The sequence below is a fragment of the Condylostylus longicornis genome, unplaced genomic scaffold (assembly GCF_029603195.1).
Source record: "Condylostylus longicornis isolate FDR11 unplaced genomic scaffold, ASM2960319v2 ptg000011l, whole genome shotgun sequence".
Classification (NCBI taxonomy): domain Eukaryota; kingdom Metazoa; phylum Arthropoda; class Insecta; order Diptera; family Dolichopodidae; genus Condylostylus; species Condylostylus longicornis.
The window spans coordinates 2560361-2575381 of NW_026577980.1; the positions used below are offsets into that span (position 1 = coordinate 2560361).

At 27.4% G+C, this 15021-nt stretch overlaps 1 protein-coding gene across 1 annotated transcript in view; it reads left to right on the forward strand.

Moving 5' to 3' along the window:
- The first annotated feature begins 14169 nt into the window (after positions 1 to 14169).
- The window catches only part of LOC129619321 (cytoplasmic dynein 2 heavy chain 1), a 32987-nt gene continuing 32135 nt past the window's right edge, over positions 14170 to 15021 (forward strand). The window contains exon 1 of the mRNA XM_055534562.1: positions 14170 to 14303. Within this exon, the coding sequence (XP_055390537.1) occupies positions 14170 to 14303 (134 nt within the window). The remainder of the gene's footprint in view (positions 14304 to 15021) is intronic.

Here is a 15021-nt window from a genome sequence, read left to right on the forward strand (position 1 = left end):
CAAAATCTCCTAAAATATAAGACACAATTTCATTTTTTCTCTTTTTAATTCCTATAAAAAAACCAAACTTATATTAAGTCAACTTTCTTGCATTTCCGTCTAAAACTGCAATAACTACAAACTGAAAAACAAATATAAAAAACTTAAACTTACCTCTGAACCGCAATTTTCTCAGATAAAAGTTCACTAAACAAACTTTACTATTATTTTTATTTTAATTGTATATGAGAATCTTACCAATCTTACCATCTAAAGAATAGAATCTTTTTTATAAGCTTCAAACTTACTGTATATTCATGCAGTAGGTGTTCTTGCCAAGAAAATTTAGCAACAAAAAAAACCAGAAAAAATATAGTTGATCATGTCAACTTTGTGATACTCGTACGAATTTGCTATCCTATTGTCGAAATTTTTTGTTAAATAATAGTTTTCGTATTACCATATTTCTTAATGCAAAATTTCAGTAGTGTGCCTTAAGTAGTTTCTAAGATATGACAAAATAACAATGACAAAATATGACAAAATAACTACTGAAGTTATCAGGCAGCTATCACAAGGAATGAAGAAATTTCAACGACTTTTGTCAATACTTTCTGGGATATAACCAAATTACTTTTGAAGTTGTACGGTTGATGTCTGAACTACAAACTCGGCCACATTCAATTTAAATATGGTTTATTTATTATTATAAATAATATAAATCATTTGTGAAAATTTCGTGAGCTCAGCTCATTTTGTTTTTTAGTTATCGTTAAAACGGACGAAGAAATGGACTCAAATCGACTCAAATTTCGACGTTGATCAAAAGCATGCAGTAACGTTACAAACGGTAAGACAAATTTATGATACCTTTCGAACATATGTACGTTTGCACGGCAATAAGAACAAAACTTATTCAAACATAAGAATTTCATTCCAGAATATTTTTTAAGCCGTGCAACTTTTTTCACAAAAAATAATCAGAAAAGAAAATCAGAAGAAAAAGAGAAAAATCTAACATTATAAATTAAATTTTTTGAACGCGACAACAAAAAAAAAACTTGTGCGGAAAACTGTGTATATGTTGTAGGTGGTTGTATGTGGAAATCGTATTAAATGTCACCAACGTCAGACATTTCAAAAATTTTATGATACTTTGCGAACTCTTTTTTTTTCTCTTTACATTTTACTTATAAGTTTTTTAGTAAAGAAAAATCACGATAAGGTTACAATGTAAAAGAATCAAAAATAAAGTTTCGCATGACTTTACTGGAGAAGTGCAAAAAGAAAAATAGTAAATTTTTTTTTTTTTTACAATAAAAACAACTTAATTGAATTTATTTTTTTAGTTTTGTTAAAATAAACTTTTCCTCGAGTTTAACCCCTTTTGATATGCTTGATTTAAATCATGTTACTGATAAGATTGGCATTATATATAATATTGTAGAAGTAAGCATGTAAGAGGATATTAATTGTGTATACCTTTTATAACTAAAGATCAAAATAGTTTAAAAAAAAAATTGAAAATGTTTCAGTTTCAATCTTAATTAGAAATTAATGAATTTTATCGATTTTATTTATAATTTAAACTTAATTTTTAGGTTTCGAAGGCAACACTTACGCTAAACAGGATCATTGTGATACTACCGGATCAGTTTATCCTCATTTTTATCCAGGACAAGACTTGAGTTTTTTCTTATCATAAAACCTGTTAAAATCAGACGTATGTTATCGGAATGTGAAGAAGTACAACAAAACTAGTAGAACTGATAAATTGGAAGAAAAAAAAAATATAACAATAATTTTATGAGGCTGAAACCCTTTTGTGAAATCAAGTCAAATGCAAGTCGAATAATCGTGGTAAAATATAACGTGAAATGGAAATAAGATGGTAAAATGAAAAAAATATGATAACGTCTTGATAAAGAAGAGAAAAATATTTCATTTGCTAAGTGAGAATGCGATATTGAAACGCTTTTTACGACAGATTTAAAGAATTGTTAAACCACTCAAGTTTCCCGATTTCATTTTTTCAAGAATTCGCAATGCGTCATTATCTTGTAAATACAATCTACAATCTAATATTAGAAGCAGAATGTTATACATGGCTCATAGGCATAAATATTATGAATTTAACTTACGTCTATCACACCAATTGATGGAGACAATCACCATTAAGTATGCATTATATCACATTATTCCCATATTATACTAATTAGATTATCGTATCCTCATTACTACCGTTCCAAAATACTTGATCTTCAATATTTCCAATATTGTTGATTCCATCACTTTATGCAAACTTATTTCTAATGCAATCTCATTATCATAAATTTTGTTAAATGTAAAAATGTAATGGAAAAGCCTAAAACAAAAAATAAAACACACCATTTTTGTTTCAAAATTGATGACCTCCAAGCGAAGATAACACTTTTTTTTTTAAGACAAAAAAAAAAAACAATCGAAGCTATTGAGTTAAAAAGGCAAAAAAATTTATTCTTAACACAAACACACACATGATTTTTTTTTTCGTTTGCTTTAAATTTTCATAAATTCAAAACAATACTTAAGAGACAAATTCAATTTATTTTCCATTATAAATTTTCTTTTATTACAAAATAAATTAAATAAATTTACAAGAATAAAGCCAAAAAGAGCATTTCAACTTCATCCTCGCACCTTCAAATTTTTTCTGTTCTTTTTCTGTTTTTGAATTCAGAATTTTAAATGGAAAATTTTTTCATTTTTTATTGAATTCCACAATTTTTGTACATGTACAATGAACAACTAAAAATGAACAGAACAAAAGAAATCGTTTTAATGCTGTCACAAAAATTTTATTAAATTTCTACATATTTATTAGTTTATTTTTACTTGTTTCAAATTAATCGATAAAGAAATTTAGGATATTGTATATATAAATGGTATGTAATCCTACCGAACTTTAAATATTTATGATTTTATCTCTAAGTAAGGTTTAATTTTTTAAAAACAAAAAGTAACAAATTACTATAAAATTTAAATATTTAAATACAAATTTAATACTTAATAAAATAAAGTGTAATAATACCCATTTACAGCTTAAATGTATGCACAATTATATATTTAGCATAATAGTTAGGTTCTTAATATCTAAATAACTCTTCAAGTATTAAAAATCGTAATATATCACGGTTAACAAAAATGTACGTTTTAAAAAGGTGTTAAAATACATTTTGCAAAAGAAATTTTACATCAATTTATTGTAAACTTTACGCATATTACATTTTATGAATGTAAACACAGATAATATTCACTGTTTTCAATAATGTGATATAACTTCAATTTAAAATAAATATTGAATTGTAACCATTACCACTTAAATTAACATATAAATTCATAAATGGTAAATTTAGAACTGAAATTGTAATAGAGTATTTTTAACATTATTGGGTAATTTTAACATTGTTGTGTAATTTTACCATTTTAGTATAAAGCGACTTAATACCACATATTATAAGGATATTTTTTTTAAATTTTAAATAAAAGTTAAGAGAGTTAATATTCAGATGCCTTGTAAAAACTTTAAAATTATCGTTTTAATGCTTTCGCTTTTGGTTCCGTCATAATTTTAATCAGAAAATTGACGTATAACTTACATAGAAATTAAATTTTCTATTGCAAAATCGCAAAGGGAAATTGGTAGCAAAAACAAAAAAAATTTCTAAAAATGTGCATTTCACTTGAATTTCAAAAAAACGTTTTAGAGTTATTCAGAAAACTCTTCCAAATAGTCATAATGCCTAATGGCTGGTACTGCACACTATGTGTGTGGTTAAAGCAGTGCATTTTACTAATATCGTAATAGTTCCAAAATTAACGATTTTAATTTTCTCTTTAAAACAATTTTAGCACGGTTTCATGTACTAAAAAATTAATCTTGCTAATTTTCGTCTTGTTTTTGGATTTAATCGTAATTACTATATCAATTATCTTTATATATGCGATGCGCTAACGAAATATACTCAGTACTATTGAAGTATAACTGAATATTTTACAAAATCCTTTTAAAAAATTTAAAAAACTTTTATTATTTAAAGTCTTATTTTTTATACTCGTTCATTGCAAACACTTTCTTACTTTCCCTATCAGGGAATATTTAGAAAAAATTTCCCAATATCCCATTTTTTACAAAATATAACACTTAAGTATAACAGTTTTTGAAAATTATTCTATGTTTTTGATATTATTAAAATTTATCTCAAGAAAAACAAAAAAAAAATCCAAAATAAAAGAACAAAAATATTATAGACCTGCGCTCATTAGAATTTTTATACAGGATATTGGGGAACAAACAGCTGTGTTTTATTTAATTTCTTTTTTAAACACGTGGTATTTGAAGTTTACGATGCTAATATTTTTTGTTAAATATTTTTTTGTATATATAGTGACGCAATTATTTGTTATGAAGACGTAAGGCTGATGTTTACATATTTGTACATAACTGTGTGACTACACTATTGATTTGTATATGTGCTGTATGAATAACTGTATAATTTTTGTATAAAACTTTTATTTACTCACTTTTAGACTAACAAGTTAATTAATCCTTTGTAATGAATGATTTCTAATTTAAGTTAAGCCTTCATAAAATCAATCCTGTAGAATTGCTCACGTATCATTTGACCTGGATCACAAATTATATAGAGTATTTGGCCTTCAATTCGTAAACTCTTCGGCTTTGGATTTTTTTATTATTATGGCCTCTCCTTCCTAATGAAGTCAAGGTCTGATGCCTTACTTCATTCGCTTAATTTTTAAGAGGGTTCTCATCAATTTTATTTATATAAAAATATGAAAAATATGCAGCTTGACCACATCTCTTGTTTATCTTTAATTCCGCATTAGATTTTCTCTCAAAATGGAAGCTGTTTTTCTATATAGTTCAAATTTTATATGATTAAATTTTAAAGAAATTAATATGAACAAATATTTTTATTATAAAATGTTAATTAATTTTTTTTTCATTAAAATTTTGTATGAAACGCATTGAATGACCCAATGACCTTTATGATATTAATTTTATAATCATATACATTGCACATCCTACACAAGGATGCAATTCCAACGTAAAAGTAAACAATTTCAGTTCCAAAAAAAATTATTTTTGTTATTTTTTTTTTTGTGTTTTTATTTTGAATTCGATTTTACTGATGGCAAAAATATTATAGCCTTAAGGATGATGAGTCAAATGCATATACGATTATTAATTACTTTAAAATTTCACAAAAAAAAAAAAATCATTCCAAAGATCAATAAATCAATGCACATCCAATCCCTATGGAAAAAAATATGTTTGATTGAAAAAAAAAATGTTTTAACATTTATAAACCCTAACGAATCCACCATCAAAACTCGAAAAACAAAAACCGAAAAAAAAATCTCAATATTTATTTCATATGCCTTCATATTTAAATTGAATATTAATTTTGTATATTCGGCACGACTACCAAATATTATGAATTTCTTGAAAAAAAGTCAAAAAATCCACAAAATTCATAGAACCCGATCGAACGCGTGAATAAACATTTATAGTTTATAACACTTTTATATAATCTTGGTGACAACAATAAATCTGATAAAATATTTTTTTCGGATTACTAAAAACGACGTTTTTATGGGAAGCAAAAAAAATATTATTTTTGCTTTATTTACGAGTAGGAATTCGTTTGGTTTGGCATTTTTTGTTCTGAACCAAATATTTCTACCTATGTTACGAAAATATATTAAATTTTTTTTTTTTTTGAAAAAAAAAAGATTTAAGAGAAAATTTAATGTTGTAAAATAAAGTACACATGTAGTTAAAAATTTAAAATATCTGTTTGTTTTGGAAAATTTTTAGTAAAACTTTTAATAAATGCAGAAATTACTGTACAAATTTCATTTTAATTCTGGGCAATATTATAATTTACCTCAATATAATAGTCTTATTATATATCATTTTAGTTTTAATTGTACACAAAGTTGTTTATCGCACTTACACTTCAATTGAAATACATAGCAAACCGAATGACGAACCGGATTCTGATATCGAACAGAAATTATTTAACTGAATACACAATCGAATACCGAATAGAATGCCGAATTGAATACTAAACCAAACATCGAATCGAATACTGAGCTGAATATCAAACTGAATAACGACCCGAATTTAAATCAAATACCATTTGAACGGCAAAACGAACATTTAGTCGAATATCGAACCGAATATCGAATGGAATGCCGAATTGAATATTGAGCCGAACCGAATAGCTAATCGAATACTGAATAGCTAGCCGAACCAGACTGAATCGAATGAAATACTAAATCAAATACCGAAATAAATGCTGTGGTAGCAAACTTAATAGCGAACCGGTTGCCGAACTCCATATCAAACGAGACACTTAACTATACATTTGAACAATCCCTACATTATAAAGATTTCCTTTAATTATAAAATAATATAAGCGATTTTCCGTGGTACTTCTTTTTAATTAATCATTTATACATAAGAAAATTTTGAAAAAATTTCTGAAAATTCGAAAAATCGCAAAAGAAAAAAAACAAAATTTTATTTAAAAACTTAGCGAATAAACACGAAATAACGAAAACCATAATTTTGTCCTCAAAACGTGATTTTATTTTCACAATTGCCAATTTGTTTTTAACTACTCAAAATAAAAACAATAATTGAAAATTTTCTGAATATTATGAGGAAAAACTTTTATTCATTTTTTTTCTTTAAATAAATAAAGTACTTTGAACACGAAAAATTGTAATTATGAAAAGCAATAAAAAACACAAAATAATTTTTTTTTTATCACAAATAATTAAAAAAATTTTGTTTAATCATTGGAATACTTGAGCAAATAATTAAAAACAAATTATTTCAAATATAATTTTTAAGTATATTGTGGAGAGTTCAGGGGCATTTAAATTATTTTGAATGGTTATTACCAAACTTAAAATTTTCTCTTACATTTTGTAATTTAACTTGAAACTTTATGGTTGCACTTGTAAGTTGCTGCAATTTTTTTTTTTTTAGAAAAAAAAATATAACACAAAACTTATTATTTAAATTTTCAAAGTTTTTTATACAGAAAAGTGAAATTTTTATTTTAAATTTATGTTCTTGCAATTTTAAATTGCATCCCAATTTAAATTGAACGCAAGTATTTTGGGTTATGTGCAGGTATTTTTGGCTTGCAGCAGTGAAAGTGAATAAAAGGCAATGTGTTTATTTTATTATTTTTATTCTTTGTTAACTTTTCTAAGACTAATTTAATTAATTAATATATAATATATATTAAAGTATACTTAAAGTAGTTAACAAGGTGTTATACCGTTAGATAACAAAAGAATTCTCATATTTTACTTTTTAATACGAAAGTGATATTGTTATAAAGTAATTTATAACAAAAATTTCTTCACAGGTTCTAATTTTAATTCACTAACATGAGTAAATCAATTGGAATGAATTTATATACTTTTATGTGGTCAAAAAGGCTTTCTTTTTATTATCGTCCCTTAACCTTCTATATACGTATATGAAATATTTGCCTATATAGGGGTGTGTAGCTGATGTTTAAAATATAAAATTAAATGCGACAAGAGAAAGATTTATTTAAAACTGACATTGAGAAAATGTTTTAGCTCCTGTTTGTTTAATATCAGCACACCCCTGACATTCAACAAAAGTCTAAATTACCGCAATTTTTAAATTTAAAATATGGAAGCATCTGATAACAAAATTAAATAAAAAATAATCACATGATGAATTTGATGATTTTGTTCAAATCTATAAAAAAACCTTTCAGTATTGAAACTTTTTATTTTTAATGCAATTTCCATTCAAGTTCTATTTGGAAATTTTCACTGTTATTACCTTTGATTTTTATAGTTTCAAAAATAAACTCACGTAAAATAAGGCCAATCCGTAATTTCGCCAAACACAAAACATCAAATAAAATAAAAATTTTTATTTGTCGTAGGTTGTTAGCAAAATTCTATTTTTAAAAAAATTCACTTTAACAAATTTGGCCTCCAACAAAATAATAAATAAACATTTTTTAATAATCTGAAAATTTTTTATAGCAAGTTATAAAAATTGTAATTTATAAAATTCTAATATAAAATTATTTTTATTAAAAATTAATTTTGTACTGCACTTTGCATAAAAATCGGTATAAAACGTTAAAATTCTCCTGCATAATATTAATTTTTTATTAAGCAATCTTATAGTTTTTTTATAGTAAAAGCAAAAAAAAAATGCTATAATCGTACGAAATTATTTAATATTATAATAAAAAAGTAGGTTGTGTTTGAAATATAAGAAACCCGCCCTTCAATTCAATTCGAATATCTTATGAAAGAAGATTTGGCCAACCACACACTGTCAAGAGGATTTTATAGACCCGAGATTCTATTATTTTATTTGTGAAGACTCATGTATTTGTTCAGAAGATTTACGAAGATCTACTTTCAGATTCAATTTCCGATATTATCTGGCTACCTTATTAAATCTAAACTATTGATCACTATTCGTTGTCTTCGATGAAACGTAAAAAAACTGCTTTACCATAATTTTCGTAACGGTTCAACTAAGTTGATCTTCGTAAATAAAATTATGCTGTAAGTACTGTAAGCTTAATGTTTACCACAAATTAACAACTTTAAAACTGAAATGTGTCAAACGTACCCAGGTAGCAATATTTTAGAATTAAATATTATTTTAAACATTCCGCTCACAATTTTAAATAAAGAACGCAAAATTAGAACAATTAAAATCCGGTAAAATTAAGAAACATTGTTTTGTCATTTAACAAAATTAAAAAAACAAAAATTTTAATATCCAAATCAAAAGTTTAATGTCAAAACTTTTTTTTCCTCTTTATTCTACAATTCTATAACAAAAAGTGTACTAGTAAATTTTCTAATAAATAACATCAAAATAGGAAGTTGTAGTTGTGTAGTGTACAAACAAGAGAGGCAAAAGTAGACAAAGACTTTCTCATATCTATAATAAACTTTTATACATGTGACATTTTTTGTACTCATATCCAAAAACTAACTCAAACTTTATTTAAATATTTTAATATTGAATTCATTCACATGACACTCACACATATAATTTTAAAATAACAAAAAAATTCCTTTCTCTGAAAGTCGTCCAAAACCAAATGTACATACAATGAAAATGTTTATACTTTTTGAAAAGGATATGCAAAACAAAAGTTTAACAAAGTTATATTGTAATTACACAATTTAATATTTTTGTACATTAATAATGAACTTATCAGAAAGTTTAAAATGAATTAAAAATTTCACAAATTTTAAAATAACAACAAAAAACAAACAAACTTTTTTTTAAGGTTTGTTAATGAAAACCTCCTAATGCACTTGTTATAAAAAAAAAATATTTTTTTTTTCCTTTGCTCTTAATTCTTTTGACAAGTTATTGTCTGCAAAAATTATAAAATTTAAACGAATAACACTAAAAACTTTACAATTTTATCTTCAACTTATAGTTGAAGTATAATAATAATATTATAGCTGTTAAAGAAAACTTGTTTGGCATATGAAGTAACTGTATTTGCTTAGCATAACATTAATTTTGTATACTACTAAAGAGTTTCTGAAGTTATATGTGTGTATTTAAACTAAATTTTAGAAATTGCACAGTAAAATTAGGCAGTAACTAATAAAATTCATTCTTACAACAATTTGTGGTAGCCAAATCTGAAATGTAGTTTGAATAAAGAGAAGATATATTTCAGATAAATGAAAGTTTACCACGACATACGAGTGTTACATAATTAAGAACGTCCAAATTGGTAATCAGACATTAGTTTCTAATAAAAATTGCCATTATTTATACTTTTAAAGATATATAATCAATGATAAGGATTGGAGACGTAGACTGTTCACTTCTAAGAAGATCATGAGTTGCTGGTAACGCTACAATCAGATGTCAGAACAATTCAAAATTAACATACCGATCATGTGTAACAAACCAATCGCATATAGACAAACGGTACGACTAATATGTAATGTGACTGATTTTTGTAAAAATTTTGGTGTTACATTAGTAAATTAGTTACATTAAAATGACATTTAAACATAAAAAATTTTGATATTTCGATTTGACATCACATTTGAAAACTCAATCGATAACTCAACTAACTATATAACTAACGTCAGCTTATTCTCAGTTTAGAACTGTTTAAAATTTCGGAACACAATTATAATTTTGAAACTTTATTTTAAAAAAAAGATTTAATTGTATTATAAGAAAAGATCACTGGTTAGATTTTTAATCTTGTGAGAATTAAAATTTTCGTTTTATTACATCTTGTTTGTTCTCGTAATTTTTCTATGATTTAACTTTGAAATAAATCAAAGAGAAAATATTGACAATCTAATTAAGTTTTATTGACATTCTCCTTTCTAATAACATTTATTATTCAATAATTTTGAGACCAAAAACCATAAATTTTTTTTATAACTAATAAGAGTCTTTGTGTTATTTTTCTTGTTTGCTATCCCATAACAGTTTTTGAATTATTTTTAAAATGAAGTTTTCTATACCACAAATGTTATACTTATGTAACCACACATTTTAAAAATTATAATCCATAGTACATTAAATTTTGCATTACATAATCCAGGAAATTAAACCAAAATTTACATATTCACATATCCTTTTACTTCTTAACTATGTATGTATATGTAAGAGAAGAAGATCTCTTATAAATATTTATTGGAAACGGTATATCAAACTTGATATATTCATTAAAATCCTTAATTTATTTACAGTTCCAAAATTATTCTTTGTTTTTTAATGTTTTAATAATCTATCTTATGAAATGAATCACAATCTATCAATTAAACTTTGTTCTTTTTGACACATTTTCAAAAAAAAAATTTAAAAAAGAAACTGTACACTATATGAATCTGCACGTTACTTCTGCATGATAAAATTTTTTCGTATTTTCCCACTCTTACAAGCTGTAAATGTTCAAAATCAGTAAAATTGCGCTATTGTGTTTAAATCAAAATCAATTTGTAAGTTCTGTAAACGTAGAAAAATCGCAAATCACTTCTTTTGTCAATAAAATGTCGGACTGTCGAATTGATTGTCTCAAACCCGTTTTTCTTTTTTTTCGGAGTACTTCTTCTCTTACACAGAAACTCAAGTATGTTCACTAAATATTGTTTAATATTTCATTTTATTATAGAAATAAATTTTTTGAAACTTCCACCACTTCAGAGACATTATCACGAAAAGGTTGCAAAAGATCTATTTTCGATCCTTTAATTCTTTGACGTTCGAAGCTCTATCGAATTTCTGCAAATTTATTTAAAATGTCTTTTACTAAAAAGGCTTTAAGACCTTGACTAAATTAATTATATTAATGCCTAATTTTGGAGTGAAATTTTTCAAAGATTGTTATGTACAACAATGAACATTTCCCGTAAACTTATGCAAAATTTCTAATTTGTATTACATATGGTACGAAAAGTATTTCAATTGATCATTTTTTATACTACATACTTCGCCTAAAATTGGTAAAAGGAGAATGGAGTTTTTTACAAACCATACGTTTGAATAACAACGGTTTTGTGTTTAAAAAAGAGAAAATATAATTGCAATTGAGACAATTTATGAAGAACAAGATATTTAATAGAAAAGTAAATAAATTAAAGACACAAAAAATTATCTTGGAATAAAAGCTTGGAATGTGGACGGTAGTGAAAAAAACTATCAAATGAAATCATCAATTCCTCATCCTTCTCCTTTTTACATACATATGTAACTTTAACTCATAATGTCAAACAGAGACGCCACCATTAAACTTTTGTTCTAGGTATACATATACATATATATGAATTTACAAAATTATTTAAAACCTGAAAAATATTATTAATACTTCAGTCAATTTATTAATAATAAAAAAAGGGTCAAACTCATATTGCGTTCAATAATAATTATGAACTCATGCTGAGCTGTCAATCACTTTAATAAAGCACAAATTGTTTTAAATGCGCGTTTATAATACTTTAAAATGACAGAAATTTCCCGCACTTTAATTATATGTATACACTATATCGTTGCAATTTCAATTGGAATAAAGTTATTTTTTGAATAAACTTATAATATTCGTTTTATTGTTATTTTAAAATGTATTTAATTTTTGATAGACATTTAAATTTAAAATTTATAAAAGGGATTTATTAATTTACTCTTTTATTGCCATATACAAAGCAGGTACTGTCAGAAATCATATTATTATGCATTTTTGACTATTGTCATTATTTTAAATTAAATTTATAAATATAAAATTTTATAAATTTAATAAAAATGATTTATAATTTTAAATCAAAGTAGAATATACTTGAAAATTTTTACAATTATTAAATATTTATTTAAATATTGAATTTGATTTAAAAATTTTTTAAGTTTATGGAAGGATGGTACTTTGATTCCATATGTAATTTATAACTTTTAATATAAATTTTATCAAAAATCAATAATAATTGCTGTTAAAAATATGAAATGAATGAAAATTTGAAGTGGTAATTCACTATATTTTATATAAGGTCGGTTATAAACTAAATTGTGCCCATTAAAAGTTGTTTTTGCTGATGTCATTTTGTTGTTGATATCCAGTGGTGCCTATGTAAGAGTTTCGTCTATTATTTACTCCAAGAGATTTTATATTGCACCACGCTTTCCAATTTGCTGTTACTGTACGAGGCATTTACATTATTATCTGTAATGAATATAAATTACTTTGTATTGATGGTAAACTTTTGTAACTCCATCCACCTTTCTATTTGTTTTCTATGTTCAAGTGTTTAACAGGATTCTTCTCTGCAGACAAAAACATCGGAAAGTTCGTTCCGCATAGGTTTTAAAGCAGGGATCAATAGCATAGCTCCCTAGGAAGAAGCAAAACTGAAGGCAGTAGAGGAGGAGGTCATATCAAGGGCTAAGGTCTTTGGGGGTTTCTTCCCCATACTGCCGAAACATCGGCTGAGAAAGCTTTGGAAAGGTCCAGCTCCGCCAGCGAGGAAGGAAAAAAGAGGAAAAGCATGGGGACGATAGGAAGGGTCCCCCTGTAGCCGAAACGGCAGCGGCAGAACATCAGCCAATGGACCAGGATGAGGCTCCTGCGGCTGACAACAAGGATGCACTGAAGAAAGCAGTGGGTGCACTTCCGATGACTAGCCATATGGCAGAGACTATGATGCCTTCAGGGTCATCAGAGGTCATTAAACCTAATGCTTGAGCTAAGGTGCATCCAGGTGAACCTCCATCACGCTAAAGCAGCCTCAAGCTGTATAAGTGGAGGTTCATCAAAAAAGATTTCCACATAGGCTTCTTTCAGGAACCATGAGCCTATGGCGGGCAAATCAAAGGCCTGCAGGATAACAAATGTAGGTTGGTTTTCTCACATCTACATGAAATACCAAGAGCCGCATTGTGGCTTAATAAATCTATAAAACTTTTTCCAATTCCAGAGTTCATCACAAGAGACCTGGTGGCAGTGGAGGTCGGCGCTCAGCAAACTGGTGGGAATCAGAAGGTGATCTGTGCCTCAGCGTAATTTCCTCGAGAACAGAGCAATGCCTCCCAGAGAACGTAGAGAAACCCGAGGGAGCCCGTAAGGGTGGCCCGAAGAACCGACTGGTCAAAATACAGGAATAAGGTGAGGGAGGGGCTGGCGGGTAATCGCTGCAAAGGTTGGGCGAGGTCTCCAATGATCTCTGCCTCCTACTTAACCAATCTTGGTTAAGTAGTAGGCAGAGAATGGAGGACTTGATTCCGCTCCCAACACAAATATTAAGGGCCAGCTATTGCTATGGTCATATTTCACAGACTTGGAGGAGGGTGAGTGTGGTATTCATACCGAAGGCCAATGGCCCTGATACTCACTCGAAGTCATACTGGTCAATAAGTTTGACATCGTTTCTCTTGAAGTCGATGGAGAGGATGCTAGATGTGCACTTGAGGGCCACACCCGAGGCGGCCTCACCTTTGCACGGAAAGCAATTCACCTATCGGGCAGGAATGTCTATCGAGATTGCTCTGCACCGTCTCACTCAAGATAGTCTATGGGGCCTTCCTGGGGCGGGGGAGTCTTCGACAATACCTCTTTTGGATCAATAATGAGGGCGGCTGCAAGCAAGGGAATTGAGGCACCCACCCTGAAATGGATCGAAATATTTCGGCCAGTGTGCAAGCTGTCTCATAGCGGGTATAATGTGCAGGGCTACGTTGATGATCTGGTCGTTGTTGTGAGGTGCCAGCACAATGACGCCGTGGCTGACCGAATGCAGGGTATCCTGAACACAATGAACAGGATTGGACGCAAGTCGAGGACCTTGGCATTAACCCGGGAAAGGCTGTTATTGTAGCATTTACTAGGCGGCGCAAATTTAGTTTGCGCCCGTTGTGATCTTGCCTCTGATCACAATTTTCTTATACAAATTAAAAATTTTTTTGTAATTTCTTTCTGCCTGCGGGTACTCTTCATCTATTTCAAAAGTGCACGTGTATGTATGTAGTTAGTTACTTGGTTATTGGTTCAATAATTTTTCTCATTATAAATTATCTCTTTTATCATTCAACTTGTATTTTTAAAAAAATTTAAATAAACTTCAGTATATATGCGGTCATTAAATATTTGCATGTATATGCTATTCCAAAAGCACATGGATCCTATCTTTTTTTGATGAAGAGTAAAAGAAAAAATATTTGTTTTTTATTTCTTTTTTAATTCGATTTTATATTGGGAAAGGATAATAACGTCCTTTACTAAATACAAATAGAAAGAATTAATGTCACTCTAGATTTATTTTTAAAATTTGTTTTACTTTACATGGATTTTTTATATAGATAAATATTATTGTGGAGTATACATAGTGACTTTTTGAAATCAGTCAAACAGATTAAGCAGAAAATTAAGAAATACAAATTTCACCTGATATGTGGGTACTGACCGCGCATAAACACATAAT